At 39.6% G+C, this 17,417-nt stretch overlaps 1 protein-coding gene across 1 annotated transcript in view; it reads left to right on the top strand.

Moving 5' to 3' along the window:
* Window positions 1-17,417, top strand: part of pex5la (peroxisomal biogenesis factor 5-like a) — an 82,522-nt gene that overhangs the window by 55,149 nt on the left and 9,956 nt on the right. Inside the window, 5 exon segments of the mRNA XM_063890930.1 lie at window positions 2,024-2,119; window positions 12,587-12,703; window positions 13,493-13,636; window positions 15,280-15,350; window positions 17,009-17,227. Of these exon segments, the coding sequence (XP_063747000.1) occupies window positions 2,024-2,119; window positions 12,587-12,703; window positions 13,493-13,636; window positions 15,280-15,350; window positions 17,009-17,227 (647 nt within the window).

Here is a 17,417-nt window from a genome sequence, read left to right as displayed (position 1 = left end):
TATATATGGTCAGATTAAAGCACACAGTTAATTCCAGGATTGACTAAGGGCTGTATTTTCAGTTGATGTGAAAATCACTTTGTAAAATGACAAAATAACCCAAAGTCAAGGTCCACCAACGAGCAATTTCTAAACTTTCGACCTCATCTTAGTTTTTATTAAAACATGGATCTATATACACCTTTGTCCAAACCCCTCACTAGGACTACAGGAGCACAACATTAACCCATAGGAGCATTTCAAGGTTACAGAAAAAACATACAGTTAGTATTTCTAGTGGAGTGGAAGCCAATCCTGGATGCTTTAAAAGTTAAAGTACCATTGCAGCTCTGTCCTGCTCTTTATTGACTTTAGGGAAGTGTACAGTTAGTACCCCAAGCCACGTTAGACAATAGCATTATGTTCGTGTAACTCGAAAACCTAAAGTCTTTTCCCTTGTAAACATAAAAGTCAAAAACATAAACCACTACGCTAATAACAGATTTATGAACAACAAAACATCAGTCTGATCTAACTGGCTCTAAACTACACAGAATTTCCATGTATGCTATCTGCATTTATCCTAGACTGCTGAGGATTGTAACTAATTACATAGAGCTTTAGCCTCAGACTTTAAGCAGGATGCCCTGTATGTAGCCAAGCATACAGTATGTTAGGACCCCTTTTTATTGGGAGATTTATCCCAAGAAATAAACAGAACCATCTGAAATGAATGTAGCTACTCTTAATTAGCAAGTTAATTAACCGTTAGAAAACAAATTACTAACAACTTTGACTCGAAACAACATCCGGCTGCTTGCTTTCTGATCAATTGAGTCTTGACTTTGAAACACATTGGTGTTACTGCCACTTCTACATTGAGCCCATCCCTGTGTTAAAGTGAAAATTAAAGTCTGCAAAGACTTTGTTTCTGAAACACTAGCACCTTTAACAAGTCTACGACAGCATAGTGTGGGTTCTTCAGGCACCACAGCAAACAGCATTGTTGTGAGCTTTATTATTAAACTGCATATATTTTCGTTCTTGTAAATAAAAAATGTGGTTATCTTCAATAAATGAATACTGTCCATTAATACTGAGATTAAGTCACCTCAATTAATCTTTCATAATGGCAGTCTGTAACGAAGGGAATTGTAACAGGTATTGGCTGGACTTTTCTGGAGGAAGCCACTGACATGGAATAATTAATTAATTTCTCAGGCTCTGTTATAGATTTGCCAACCCTTGAATGCATACAGTCTTCGGTTATAATAGAAAATCTAGTGGGCAATATCACATCCAAGCATGAAAAGGTATCTCAAATCCATTTACACGTGTTATGTTGAATCACGTAAACTACACCACACTTTCAAAACACAAACCATGTGCGTGTAATTGGGCTATTTTCATTTTTCACAGCAGATCAAGACTTTCTGTGCAAGTTTGTAACGGAGAGCCTATCAGCATCAGATATGCATGTGGAGGTGCACGGGAAAAGGGAGAGGGTGGGTGGAGGGTAAAATTTCGAGAGGCTGGATGAGTAGCATGGCATTCAGATGAGGGTTGGGGGGGGAAATGCTGACAGTAGTGATTCTGCTGGCCTTCCTAAGCATGTCAGAGGCTTTGTCGAGGCAGGGATATTTACTCGTCCCTGGGAAAGCACAGACGGCTGACCCTGCACACTCTGCCTGCCTGTCTCTCCCTCTGGCTGACTGTGTGTGTGTGTGTGTGTGTGTGTGTGTGTGTGTGTGTGTGTGTGTGTGTGTGTGTGTGTGTGTGTGTGTGTGTGTGTGTGTGTGTGTGTGTGTGTGTGTGTATGAGATTTGCTATGCGGATGTGTTCACGCTCTCCTTGTGATGTTTGGTGAATGTGATTGTTTAATGGATTTAGTTTTTGCATTTGTATATATTATAAGATGTGTGTGTGTGTGTGTGTGTGTGTGTGTGTGTGTGTGTGTGTGTGTGTGTGTGTGTGTGTGTGTGTGTGTGTGTGTGTGTGTGTGTGTGTGTGTGTGTGTGTGTGTGTGTGTGTGTGTGTGTGACAGGCTCGCCTTACCAAGGAACAGCGGTTGGGCAGCGCCCTCCTGTCCAGACATCAATCCCTGGAGGAAGAGTTTGAGCGAGCCAAGGCTGCTGTTGAGGTAAGCAGTGCTGCTTAGTACACCTAACATCTGTCACCTGTCAGCAGAGAGCAGACTTTTAATAAGACTTAGCAGGAAAGTTGGATTTTCATTATTGAAAAGCCAAACTTTGTATCCTCGGTTCCCTGTGATTAAATTTGGAATCGTCAGGGCGGCCTAGTGGATAGAGATGCTGCCTTAAACAGATGACTGCGATCCAATCAGCAAGATGCTGATGCTGCGTTCTATTTACCTGCATAGTTGGAAATGACAACGCGGAAGGTCGACCGAGTACTACCACAACATTTCAGAAAACCAAATTCTAGCCACGTTAGCTTTGTTAGCCATTGTTAGCACGCATACAAACACCATAGAAAAGCAGACAGGGATTGGACATCATAGTATGTAAGACAGATTTATTGAGACACAAATACGACAGAATTGAAAGTAAATAGTAATATATTAATAACGCTTTCAATGCTCAGAGCAACCATTTGGGCTTTTGAGGTTGGGGTTGGTGAGGTTCTTCAAAGTTAATTCAGTTATGCTTGGTTCACTTTAATGCAATTGCGCTGCTCCGGTGAATGAGACTGTTCCCAATTGGGCTTCCCAGACAGATCCAATGAGAATAAGATGATCATAAAATGTTTACAGTAAGAAATGTGTGATACTGAATATATTTTCAATACTATTATAAGGTTAAGATATTTTTTACTTCAGTACAAAAACACCAGCCCTGTCATTAGTTCCAATTTTGGTGAAAAGGGGATGGAAAAATCTCTTGAGTGCAATTAAATGAGATTTCTGTGAACTTTAAGCCAAGAATCCCTTTCCCGGTGTCACATATCACACATCATTGCCCATGTAGCCTCATAATTGTTCCTGCAATTTGAATACATCTACCTGAAGTCCTGTGGAGCTGATTTCCATTTGACTCCCTCAGCCCTTTATCTCCTTGTCAAATGATCGCTATTGTGCTTCCTGCAAAGTAGTCGCCCCTGGGGTGGTGGCTGACAGTTTAATAGTCCCTGCTAAGACATCACACACACACTCAAGTTCACGGGGTGTGTGACCCAGACATATATTCACCACTCTGAGTTTGAGAATTATCAGGTACCTAAGGGGTTACTGAAGTTAGAGTTATTGGTTATGGCTTGATTCTCACTCTTGATTGGTGCAATTGGAGATTATACATGATACATTTTTCATCCCTAAAACTATAGGCTTGTATTAAAATGACATGGATTGAAATGTATGTTTTTCAAAGTATTTGCAGTAGATATTCTTCCAACCAAGGATATTTTTGGAAAGGTAACATCACTTGGCTAAACAACAACTACCTGAGTGACTAAAGCAGTACGGTGTCTGAATTGTACAGGAGTTTAGAGAACCTCAAAAAAGTTTTGTTTTTTACTTCCCATTAAAACCACTCTACCACTCAATGGATCTCCTTTCAACGAAAATGGGAGTGAACTCTGCACTATTGAGTTCCTTCAGCTTTACTGAGGGCTACAGTGGACTGTTGCACACCGTGTAATGGTCAATAAATAATGGAGCAGGAACAAACAGACGATGAGAAAGTTAGAGGAGCAGATGCAAAGAAGTGGATGGTCCGCTTGGGGATCCCTTCCCAAAGTTAGCGATGATGTCATGTCTTGCATAAGCCGTGAGCTGCATCCTCCAAAATAATTGCAGACTGAGTGCAAGCGTCAGCCAGAGGGCAGGTAACTGATGAGATTCTGGGATTCTCCTGGACAGAGCATGGAGCATCGATTTGAAATAGTATCTCGCGGCTTCGATCGAGCAGCCTGAGTGCTGGCCTTTCACTCTAGAGGCGCTCTGATGCAAGTAGTCAGCCATTTTGGCTTCAAGTGAAAATCTCAGAGAACATAATTAGATAATTTCCATTTATGGCTGTGCATAGGCATGCTTTCTCATACTTATAAAGACATGGAGGTACAGAGATGTCTCAGATAGCAGACAGAACCTTAAATCAGCACACCGCCTTTCTGCCAATTCATTCAATTAGACTAAGTACCCTAATATATAAAAATAGGACTCACAGAGGAAGAAGATGAGGAATAAGGATCCTAAAAATCATCCGTTTTACAAAGTTGCCGCTGTTACAAAACTTGAACAAGTAGAATAACAGACGTGGACAATAAATGAAAACACTGGGGGGAATTCTCTCACAAAGAAGCTGATGAAGAGATATTCTCTGTGTAGCTAAGTGAGGGTTCATGCCACTAGGGGATACCACCAATTACTGAGGGCTGATGACAATGTAATACTTTTATTAAATAGAGAACCACTGTAACAGCTGCAGGGTACATTGGACTTCAGGGAACAGTATTTTGGCTGTGAGGCACGACAAAGTGCTTTCACAGTGGAGATAAAGAGGAGATGAAGGTGACGGTGTGGCCTCATGTTTGATTAAAAACTCTGGCGGAACTGGTTCACTTTTATCTTGCTGAATATTGTTCTCAGGGAGCTCGGGTTTAGTGAGGGATTGCAAAGGCAGTTGCCTAGTACTTGGAGATTGAAGCTTGTCATCAAAAGGTCAGTGGTTTTAATCCACAGACCTGCTGGGGAAATGCGAATGAGAAAAAGTAAATGAATAGCCTAATGCTCTCAATTACTTCAACAGCTTCAAACATTGTGTCCCCAAGCAGACACTAAACTTTTCCTGTGAAGCTGCTACCATGAAAATAAGGGTAATAGTGAAACCCTGGTTAAGCCAAATGACAAAAAGGGAGATAATCTGGGTTATTTTTTAATTATAGTTAATTAATCTGCTCCAAGTGAATTGGTTGGGTAAATTTTTTCAGTTTTCCTTCAGCACACCAAACGCAACAATGAAACTACCGCAGTGCTTCAGTAGAAGGTTAATTAGAGGAAAAGGTCTTTAAAAAAAAGCCGAACTCTTCCCAAAAGAAGGCAGTGTTTTGTTGCTATTCAAGGTCAGACCTCAATTCATTTGCAGGGTAGCTGAGACTTTAAACCTGGTTATGGCAAAGGTCCAGCTTTCTCACCACAAATGAATCGCTTCTAAAGTTTGTTTGTGACGGGACTTAGACTGCTTTGTCCAAGGTGAGAACAATTGCTGGATTCAGAACAACCCAAATGAATTGCACCAAGATGGAAAGCAAACCAGAGCACAATTCAACAGAACTAAACAATGCAGAATTGGACATAGACAAAACCCAGGATCCAAGCACAGAAAAATGTTGGTTTCAGCATACAAAAGCAAATGTGAACTGTCAAGAAAGCAATCTCATGAGTGATCTTTGAAGGTGACGTATCAACCATCATAATTGTGACATCACGTGAACATTAATACACACAAGGAACAGTAACATGCAGCATGACTTGCTGTCACTCATAGGAATTTGATATCTGTAACCAAATGTATAAAGTTCCTGTCAGTCCACATGACTTGAGCTAACAAATCTTGCTCTGTGTGTAAAAGGCCAACATAAAATGGACAAGAACTCATAAAGTAGACGGTGATTCTTTTTTTTTTTTCTTAAATCCAGACCGAAGTTCCAGGTGTTAAAGCATAATAGATTCATCCCACTATAACCAAGCAACAGCAGCCCTCAACACCATCCATATGAGATATTCAAAGTTGACTGCAGTAATGCACGGCTGCAGTCGCTCCATGTGTTGTCATCACACATTCACACAGAGTGAAGTCGCATGGTCGATTAATCCACCAAAATGAGTGACGTTATCAGCACTTAGGCCTCCTATTTCTGTCTTGCTGACCACAGACTTGGTCTACGCAGTGGAGCAGTGGGTGGTTCATTATCATTAAAAGGCCAGCCTTGCTCTGTGTGACTAGTAAATAATAAAGATAAAGATAAAGATAAAGATTCAACTTTATTGTCATTGCACAGAGTACAAGTACTAGGACAACGAAATGCGGTCTCTGCATTTGACCCATCCTAGTGTTAGGAGCAGTGGGCTGCCATTATGTACGGCGCCCGGGGAGCAGTGTAGGTAACCAGTGTCTTGCTCAGGGACACCACGGTGGCACTTGGCCTTTCGGGGACTTGAACTGGTGACCTTCCAGTTCCCAGGCCAAGCCCCTATGGACTTTGCCACCACCGCCAAATAATGAGAGTCTTGGTAATGTAAGCCCCCAAAGTGGATGAGTAAACCCTATTCATGTGCTTGGTTTCCTCTAAAGACTGAGGCTCAAGTTAGGACAACTTGAACTTAGGTAAACAGAGAATGTTTTTAAATGCCATTTTATAATGTGTCTCTGCCGCACTATTTCTAAATGCTCTTTATGTCTTTCATTTTTGTAAAGCACTTTGAATTGCCTTGTGTTGAAAGGTGCTATATAAATAAACTTGCCTTGCCTTGAACTTAGGTAAACAGAATATAGTAAACTCGAGTATCACTCACACACATATCGATACAGGAAACAAATATTTTTATGATCATTTCACTACAGTATCTGATTTTGGCAGCAAGGCATTCTCTCGAGGAAATAAAAGTGTTGCTAAAACGTATAGGGACAATGTTCATTTCAGCAGTATAAATACTGAGTAAGCAGATTATGAAAAATGAGTCCCATTTCTACCCTGAATCAGTGTGCTTGCCAAAAGCTTCAAAGACTATAGGGCAACATTTCCCTTTTGTATTCATATGCAAAATGGTCTACAGATTTTCATAACACTCATTTGACTGAAGGATTTGTATAAATCGAGTCGTGGTTTGGATTCATTTTTGTGTAACATGCAAACTCAAGAAAACAGACGCTTAATTGCAGATAAAATATTGTTCGCTTGGGGACAAATTATGCTTTAACAAATGCTGTATGTAAACACCGGTGAGACTGCTGTAAATTATGGCCGATAATTATATAATAACATGTATTTTTTTTATAGCAAAAGACAAAGTGTATAGTCCTCCCATTCAGGGTAAAATTCTGGAGTTCTGTGTTTTAGTCGATTTAGCATGAATGATCAAGATCTACAAATGACCTCCCTGGCAGTGAACAGTTATTTCCACTGTATTTCTTACTTCAGTCTAGCTGACTAAGACACAACTAATTGGATTGTAGTCTCAGAATGTAAATATACCTTTTCTAAATGTGGGTACAGCCACAGCAGAGTGTATTAGTAACCTTTGCCATGATTATCAATAATGTATTCATGAAGTTAATGAATCCCCCACCGACCCTGCAGACCCCGGTTCATTTCCAAACAGTGGTGACATATTTGGCGGCAGGAAGCACTCTGGATTTAATCCATTCCACGTAACACTTCATCAGAGCTGCTGAAATTAGAGTCGCAGCTATGGGATCGCTCCAGTGATACACAGGATATAAATTGCCTCGCTGTATCTTTGTCATGTTCCACATAATTAAACTGCCAATGCCCTTCACAGCATTATTAACAAATATGAATAGATTTCTTGTAAATTAAAAAACGTCAGTATATTTACTTCATTTTAACACTGCGAGCAATTTGATGTAATTTGTGTTGCAATTAGGGGGCTGAGAAGTTACACACATGATGAGATTAACACAAACATTTAACAGACTGTCTATAACACGCAAATATCAACATGATTAACTAAAGCGCAGTGCAAATAAACACAATGAGAAATTAGGAAAATATATGTAGACTAAAGGATGTAAACAAGCATAATGGCTAAAGCTTGACGACCATTCATATTAACATAAAAAATAAAGTCACATGACATACACACACATTACACTGAAACAAATCAGGTACTGCACTTATAGTCAGCAAGTGTTTGAGGTATTTGTACTTTACTTGGAGGTTTCAATTATATATTACTTTATAGTTCCACTTATATATTGTACTCCATTAGATAATCTTAACAGCTTTTAGTCTCCTTGTAAATTCCAAAACATACGTGCAGTTTAAACTTTATGCTGTAGCTTAAAGTACCAAGCAGTACATAAAGTAGTTTAACGATAGCTCCGCCTTGACACATCATAAAAAGGTTGCTTGCACACGAATGAATTTAAGTGTCCTGACATCTCACAGTCCATCTCTCATGGGATAATAAGGCACCTTCACATTTGATCAATATTTGATATTTACAGTACAGTCAATCATTGACCCCTTACTGATGCTAGGTTTTCTTTCATAGCATGCTTTCACTTAATAAACCGTCAGATTTATAGATATATTTTCAAACATCATCCATTCCTACCATTAAACAATCGTTCCCAAAGTCTACATTTGGCAGGCCAGTAAGAAACCATTTTCAATTTCTCCCAGTTCACTCAGTGACAGGACTCAAATCCCAGAGCAGCATATCAACCCGTTTCAATATAATGAGGTAGTATCCCAGCTGATCGAGCACAAACAACTTATATATATATATAAGAACATCATTTTCAGTGCAGTCGATTGAGTCGTGTGAGTTGATTACTTTTATTGGGATGTATTGAAATAATCATACAAATGAAGCTAACTTGTAAAAAGTGTATAGTTGAATTACAACTTAACTTTTACTGACCACTTTTATGATAGATTAATTCATGCTAACCTCCGAATCCAAGTTCCTGATAAAAAATGTGTTATATGACTTTTTCCAGTCCTTACATTCGCTAGATCTATGAATTTCCTTCACCTCGATAGAGTACTTACTGACAGAGTTGACAGGCGAGACTCATCTTCAGGCAATTTGTCTGAGAGCCGGCAGCCTGCAATTACCTGACATCTCTCACCATCAGGGGCCACACTATTGCCTCCACGTCAATCAAAAGTCTCCAAGATGTGGAGATGATAAGACCTTGGACACACACACACACACACACACACACACACACACACACACACACAATTACTGTACACAGTGCTGTCATGTTCTGATGAGGTTCTAGCCAAGAGGACTCCATATATTAGTCACAAGAGACTGTTCTGCTCTGTTTAGCATTACTGTTCCTGGTTTGCTCCACCACTGACAGGAAGACAGCCAAGACTCATTCAGTTGGAAGAGGACTCACATGAAAAACAGGCATGACGTTAACTTCATTTGTAGTGGCGATGATGTACGCTAGAGACAAAGGCAGAGCTCACGAAGGTCTGTGTGTACATTTTAAACACATATATGAGGGATAAAGTGGGACAGAAAAAGATCTGTATCCCTGACGGGTCATGTAGCTGTATCAAAGACATCAAACTCCATCCCAACTCAGCTAATAATGTACAGCATTGTATGTGCACTTCATACAACGTTATGTTGTACCTTGTTATAAATATCGACACCTTGGAGGTCATCATTTGCAACTGCAGACTGTTGTCATTTCTTTACGACATGATCAGACAATAAACTTGCATCTGCTGTCCAGTTGAAACTCAAAGTGAGCTGAAACACATGCAGAACATTAACACATTGTTTTTTATACTAAAGGCTTTATATTTTTACAAACCCAGGGGATGTGAGTGAAGTGCACCATGGCCAGTGCATCGGGGGGCATAACAAACACACGTGTTGTGATTTTATGGCCTAGCTCGTCAAGCACCATGAGGCGCACTTGAATACCGAAATGGCAGATTACAGGTGGTGTGTTAAAGGCTTTGGCAATCAAGGCAAACCACACTGACTACTTTCATCCTCTTCCAACACCATCATCACACATCGACAGTTTGAACATCTAGTGTGTTTCCTTGGTCATCATGCTCTCCTTGAATAATAGGGCCTGATTATATTTTTTTTCATCACAATGACCCATCCAATAATAACCTGCAGTTCAATCCCACCAAAGCGCCGTATACTATATTGAAGAAGAATTATTTGGCTTGTTGTTTTATGCTCATTAAAGTTCCTCTTTAACGGTTTCACATGGAACATAAAATAGCCTATTTTTAGCATAATTATTAACAATCAGGAACTACATCTACTTAATCTTCAAATACATTTATGGGATCAGGTGATCCACAAAGTAATTGGGGGTTTTTAAATCGCAGTTTTTTCCCTGCATAGGCACAGTTGTACCCGACTAATCTCACATCTACCTTTGTAGACGTAAATCGCAACGCTCCAGAGGGAATTATTTGTTTAAGTTTCAGTTGATGTAACCGTGTGGAACTCTTTCCAAAATACCTGCTTATTTACACTGCAGTTTAAATGTTGATTAATTATAAGGACACGTTTAAGTGCACATAAGCACCGACTTTCTTTATGGTCTGTGGTTTGACAGTGTGCGATATCACTCCAATTAGAGTCAGCAGATGAAACAGATACCTGCTGCCTTCAGATGGCTCGCCACATCAGAGGAAAGGGATTTAAAAGTTAACAGCCATGGCAGCCGCTCTGTGAGGTTGTTCTTTGGCAGCACGCTGCTGTTTGGACTGAGTAATGTTCACAATGTTGGCCATCTTAGTTTAGAGTGTTTTGGTATGCAAACATTTGCTAAAGCTAAAGCTGGGTATGTAATTAAAGATATTTGGTCTTAAAACAGGATAAAAGCTAGTCAAATGATACCGTATATAATGTGAATAATAAAACGTTAATCCTACATACATACATTCTAAAGGTTAACATTTAAAGTGTCAGTTTATAGAAAAATAACCATAAAATTAAGTAAATAATCTACTGTGAAACTCACGGACCTTTTAATCAGCTCTAAAATAAACAGGTATGCCATGAGAGGATGGTAAATTGGACAGTAGGTCCTGTTTCATACTTTAATCCCTTGATGCAGTTTTTTTAAACACACTGAAGCTGTTTCAACTCCTCTTGGCTGAGGCAGGTAAATAGCAGGTGTGGCACCCCTCAAAGTGAGAAGAGAAGATAAAGGCACATATAATCCTCCCGGTATCACTGAAATTTATGATGGATCTATTTTTAGCCATCCCCTGAGATGGAAAGCACAGGTGAACAGGTTTTTAGCACCTCTTTCCAAACTACAGTCTCTCAAACTCTCAAACTCCTTTGGTTTTTTGGAGGTGTTTTTTTTTTTCTAGGTGATTACAGGCTAAATATGGCTGGAAAAAAACCAACAAGAAGTTTTATTTAAATTATAAAAATATAAATTTTAATTTTTTGTTTTTGAGCGTCATTAAAGGGAGGCTTCATCTACACCCCTAAAAAGACCACCTATACTGTGATCTTTGATTTATTGTTTCAAACAATAAAATAATTTTGAAATGTCATACAAGACGTGCAATGACCTCAAAATGTATCTACATAGAACCCACTTAACCTTCAGTACAAGTTTGAATATGAATTTTCCACAACACTTAACCCTCGTCAATTCAATAAGCAATCAGGCTCAAGAGGAAAATTGTACGTCTGACTCAAGATTATATTTCCTCGAGTTGCTCTTCATTCTGCTTTGCCTTTTGACTTTTATTTTTTGAAACCACTTGTATGGTCTGATCTGGATTTAGGTTCTTCATCTTGCTAAGATGATTAGTTGAAAAAATGACACACACACAATTCTCACTGAAATCTAATTGAACGCTGGGTTTGAGGAAAAGTAGAGATGAAGAATTTCCTCAATGTTCTTAGGCTATAGATTATGGCAAACTCATCATCCAGACAACACAACTCCGATTAAAACAGCTGATTTAAAACAATGTCTAGCTGCGGTTTAATGTAGGAGTTGTTTTATAGCTTAATCTCATTCCAACATATTCTGTCTTAACTATGACGTTTTGTTCTCTTTACTGAGAGTCAGGTAAGACTCAGTAAGACACATTAGGATATCTTTTTGGATTCCCAAAACAGACAAAGAAAATAATGGTGGTGTAACACAAACAGATGTACTGTATATTGGGAAACATTCAGACAGTGCTGCTATTTGTTTGAAGTAATTAAATGCATAATCAATATAAGCCCTCATTCTACCAGCTTAAGTTTCCTGTCTGACAGAAAATCAAGGGAACGGCATCAACTGCTAACCTTCGAGGATTCAGTCAGTTAACGGAAAAGCCAATAAATAACTGTTCAAATGTCAGGCTAATAGGGATGTTAAAGCCCAAATCTGACATTTTGGGACCAAATGAATGAAGACTCTCTTCAATTGCATGATTAAACAAAGAAATTCCAGGCTGTTTTCCAGCTGTAAACAAACATTCTTAATGCTAACTCACCTTTTAGCAGCTTCAGAAAACAATAGACTTAGTTCCTGATAAGTGTTCATTTATTTACCTAGTATATGTCATTTGCATTTTTAGCAAGACCTGTCAATCGATTTGAAAGTAAAATAGGTTGTTATCTTGTGATTTGATAGTTTATGGGGCCATCCATGTGTTTGCATTGTGAGTGTGGATTCCTTTAAGCTCTGATACGACACGCAAATGTGATGACTCATCGGAAGTGTGGTTAAAGGTGTCCATGAGTTAAAGCCATTTCTCCAGACAGACAGGATGATGGGAAATTACAGAACCGTTGTTCGATTGTGCACCAATCACTCCTTCCCCTCTTCTCATCTCCCCCATCCATCAACCCTTCTTCCTCCCACTGTCTCTCTCTCTCTGACGTCTGCAGTCAGATACCGAGTTCTGGGATAAGATGCAGGCCGAGTGGGAAGAGCTCGCTCGAAGGAACTGGCTGACGGAAAACGAGCAGGCGCAGATTCCCTCCTCTGTCTCTCCACATGAGAAGGTCACTACCATTACACTGTTAAAATCAGCAGCCTGTGCAGGAATCTGTCTTGATGACACTGATGTAGGGATGCACAGGACTGATAGCCACTGCAGAGTAAACAATGCATGCCCATCTAGAGTTCAATTATAAATGAGTTACCAAGAATATTTAATCAGGTTTATTGTACTTTTGAATACGATATAAATACACCTGAATCATGCTCAGCTTGGAAAGGGAAAAATGATAAACCATTCACTCTATTTGTACCCGAAAGGAAGCGTTCAACAGTTTGGGAAAAACACTTAATGATCTTCCTAGCAGAATGTTAGCTGAGAAAATCGATACCACATTTAAAAAACAACATTACATACAGTATGTTCCAGTCTATGTATTGTTGGTAGACCTAAGAGGGCTGAGCATATGGTCGAGCATTATACTCTTTTATTTAAATCAGCTGAGCTTAGAAGGAAATCATAAGAGATCAGACGTCTGGGGCTCACTGATTGATCCCCATGCAGAACTAGTTCTTAAAGAACAGCCATTTCAAAGTCATCGCGCCCAGAAGCGGTCAACAACACACCAGGGTAATCACAGTTTGAAAATGCAAAGTTTAACATTTAAAGAGAACAGACAAACCCGGGGGAACTCAGCCCAGGTTTGATGTGTGGCAGAAAAGATCAATTCCTGCTGCTGGATCTTTGCCTAAATATACAACTGCACAGGACAGTTGCCCTGGTTTGAATTTGAATATGAAAGAGAGATAAACTGACAATGTCCCTATGTGTTCTTTTTTTTTTTTGCTTACAGGGTTACTACTTCCACACAGATAATCCTTATAAAGACTTGCCTAATGCATTTGATGAGGGACAAAAGAAGTCTCGAGAAGGAGACTTGCAAAACGCTGTGCTCATGCTGGAAGGAGCCGTCTTGCAGGACCCTCAAGATTCAGAGGTGAATAATTCAAACACACAAACATGTATTTTTTCCTAGTTTTACCAGGAGGCAGTGACGACATGCTTATTTACAGCAGTAAGATGGGGGCACATTAACAGCACATAAGGCCAATAAAACTGTATTAATGCAATGGTCAAGCTGACTGAGTCGTCGCGTTTTTAGTGGAACGTTTTGTCTCAATGCAACCACAATAACTGCACCTCAGTGATAGAAGCTAGAGGAGGAATGGCTCACTGACCACACAGGCTGTGTGAAGCAGATTTAGTAGGCAGCCCCCACAGGCTAGACGCTGATTGCCTGTAGAGGGCAAAAGGGTTTTTTTCTTGATAAAGAGTTGTTTACTGTAGCAAAAATAGTCAAGTTGTTCTTATTCTTGATAAGAATTTCCATTTGCCCAGTGAGCTGAATAATAGCTCATTCTGCAGGTTTTTTCTCCTTTATGTATTCTCCCCGTTTCCAAGGAGTGACCTCTTTGCAGACTGGAAGAGCAGAGCCTTCATTCAAAGTACTTTCAGAATCCCCTTGAATATACAGAAATGTGCCAGTTATTCAGAGGGGAGGATTATCCCACGGTGTATGGAACTAATACGATTCCGAAATTCATCCTAGGGCGCTTAGTGGCTTATTGCCCCACTGTGAAGACCTCTGAATCATTCAGAAATAATTTCGACCCTCATTTCGAAGCGCGGGAACAGAAAAGCATCTACTGAGATTAGCTTTAGAACAGGTTATTAAGTATGTCCTTACACACACACAAACAGAGGAGCAATCTCTTAATCTCACATTTGGATTTGAGGTTAGTTACATCATTGTCTGCCCTCTTGTGCTGATCAAGGGAAACTCCATTTGCATGTCCCTGCTGAGGCACTGGCACAAAGAACAACCGCAGCAGCCTAACACAGTGACATTCAACATTTACGGAGCTAAAACTCAACAACCAGTTCAATATTTATCTTTCAGTCAGATAGAAAATCCTTCTTTAACTATTTAGAGGATCAGTTTAAGATTTCAGCAATGCTTAAAGCAAAAATGCCAAACATTTCGTTGTTACAAATTCTCAAGTGACATTTGTGTAAATAATATATGTTATGGTTCTTGCACCTGACAAAACAAGAAATCTGAAGGTGTCACTTTGGGCTTCGGGAAACTGTGAATAAAGTTGTCAACACGATCTCGTCCCACAAACAGTCCAAAACCCAAATGAGTCTTTACCTGAATCCTCACCTACATTTTTAGAGAGATAAAACAGTATGTCAGCAAGTCATCTCTGGTTGAATAATACATGACTTTATTTTTCTCAGATGATGTAATGGGTTATTTGATTGTTTTTAAGGAGGACCCTCCAAGATAAAAACGTTTTCTTTTCTAAACTATTTTTAATCTTAATTGCATGCAGCCTTGTTGACCTGAAGAAAGTTTTAGATGTGGTGGAGTTCTGAAGGGTTAAATGCGCTGTAGCTCCTCTATGTTGACGTGTCGGAAAGACTTGCATCCCTCGCTCTGTTCTGGATAAACACTCAAAGTGCCAGACAGCTGTATCAGAGCCTCTGTAACTGTGATTCAGACCCTTGAGAATACCGTCTATGGAGCCCAGGTTTCCATATTGCTGTTTACTTTTTCCTATCTTTGTTCCCCTGTAGGCTTGGCAAGTGTTGGGTACCACACAGGCTGAAAATGAGAATGAGCAAGCAGCGATCGTCTCCCTCCAAAGGTAAGGAGAAACCACTGCATCAAATTCCCATTTAAAATCCAAAAATTGCACTCAGGCTTAGCCAAGCAGTCGGCAATTATTGCTCCATATGTTTGCACAAGTGGGACTCCGTTAATGTTAAAAGACAAAGCCCTTCATTAAGGAAATTTGCCTGAGAGGTTTCAATTAGCTTTCTAGCAGAAGTCTATTCAGCAATTAAATTATATTTATAGTCCAGAGGAAAACGGCATCACCATTTAGCAATTTTTTCACTGTATTACTTAACCAGCCGGCAATTGGGAGGAAGCAATTTTATTCTTAAAATAGAGACACCCCACATGGATGGTGATTGCAGAGAGCCACGGTATGAGTCCACAATGGGAGGTGGCCCACTTATATTCATAACACTGCTGAAGCCAGAAATGGTAGCTATCTGAGAGTGTGAACACTGACAAGAAAACTGAAAACACAGGAGACAGCCATCCAGCAAAATACAATCTTTAGGTGCAACATACAGTATACGGTCCATTCGTTTACATATAAATATAGTAATAAAATAAACTTAAATGGTATTACAAAAGAAGCCTCACTTAATCCAAAACATTCTCAGATAGTTTGCATGGTGCACATTTTAGTTTGTTCATTATGTAACAGCTCCATCTGTGAGGGGACTGTTTGGGTACGAAATGAGACTAGATGTTTAACTGGCATTAGTCCTGTTGTTGCTACACTGGCAACACTTCACTTGGCCAGCCCCATGTTATCCTGCTCTATTCAGCTTCTTTTTTTTACACTAAATATTGTCACAGAGAAGAATAAAAACATGCTGAAAATAAAAAAAATTAGCTTGGCTTTCATTTTGTTTCTGTTATTTGAAGCTTCACTCTAAATTCTTTAAAAAATGTGAGCTTTGTCTCCACAGCTCTCGACAAACAAATGTGACTGATGTGTGGATATGTTCTGTTATTTATAGGAGCCAGTAGATTCTGTACACAAACAAAAGCTGGATAACATTGTTGTCTGGTCACTCTTGGCTTGAGTAAATATGGAATCATTTTTTATAAAAATGTAATAAAATTACATCTTTGAAAGCGATGGTGGATTTTAGTGGCCTTAACCAAAGTTTATGTAATCTTCAGCAACAGCAAATCGCAATGGGGGGCAGAAATAATTTGGTTTGGCTGAGATTATGAGGGTTTTAAGGAAGTTGGCAAACAAATCTGTCTTCAATTATCTTGATGAAAGCTAAATCTTGTTTTTCGCTTCTCTTCCAGTTTTTTAACTAATCCTAGATCTTATCCCTCCCCTTTTTAATTATAGAAGTAATTATAGACTTTAGGTGAAGTTGTCAAAATGATACAATATGTGATATAACTTTTGCACCTGCTGCAAACATACTTTCCATCTCTAGCTCTGGAACAATCAGCAGGAGCTTTTTTTTTCAAATGCAAAATGTATGCAAATCATTTCACCCCAATGCTGGGAGCAGAATGCAAACTGTCCTCTGCAGGAGAGGTGCAGCTCATTCATCATGACCCAGAAATCATTAGCTTCCGCCTGATGTCCCCCTGCTTTGGCCTGTCCCAATTAATGCCTGTCAAATCTGGCGTACCGTTCAAATTCCTTTGAAGTGTACACCTTACAGCATCTCTTCTCTCCCATGCCCTCTCTCCATCCAGGTGTTTGGAGCTCCACCCAAACAACCTCACAGCCCTCATGGCTCTGGCAGTGAGCCTGACCAACACTGGTATGCGCAATGAGGCCTGTGAGACTCTGCTCCGCTGGCTGCAACACAATCCAAAGTACAAGCACCTGCTGAAGTCCAAGACCCACCTGATGGCATCCCCAAACTCCCCACGCAAGGTGTCGACTGCCAACAACGTGGGAAAACACGAAAGGTGGAGTATTTAAAGTGAATAGGTAGAAAGTTTCACAATTCTTTAGACCTGATGAGAACAAAAAAAGAGCATTTAGATGTAAAGTGAGCTATTTTTTTCTACAAACAAAGAGGACATAAACTTAACCAAGAAACAAAAACAAAACTGAATACTCCAAGGTCCTTCTGAATCAACTTTGCATTTTTCCTCA

The sequence above is a fragment of the Eleginops maclovinus genome, chromosome 9, assembly GCF_036324505.1.
Source record: "Eleginops maclovinus isolate JMC-PN-2008 ecotype Puerto Natales chromosome 9, JC_Emac_rtc_rv5, whole genome shotgun sequence".
In the NCBI taxonomy this organism is placed as follows: Eukaryota; Metazoa; Chordata; class Actinopteri; order Perciformes; family Eleginopidae; genus Eleginops; species Eleginops maclovinus.
The sequence above is the reverse complement of the archived record's forward strand: the minus strand, read 5'-3'. Positions and strand labels throughout refer to the sequence as shown.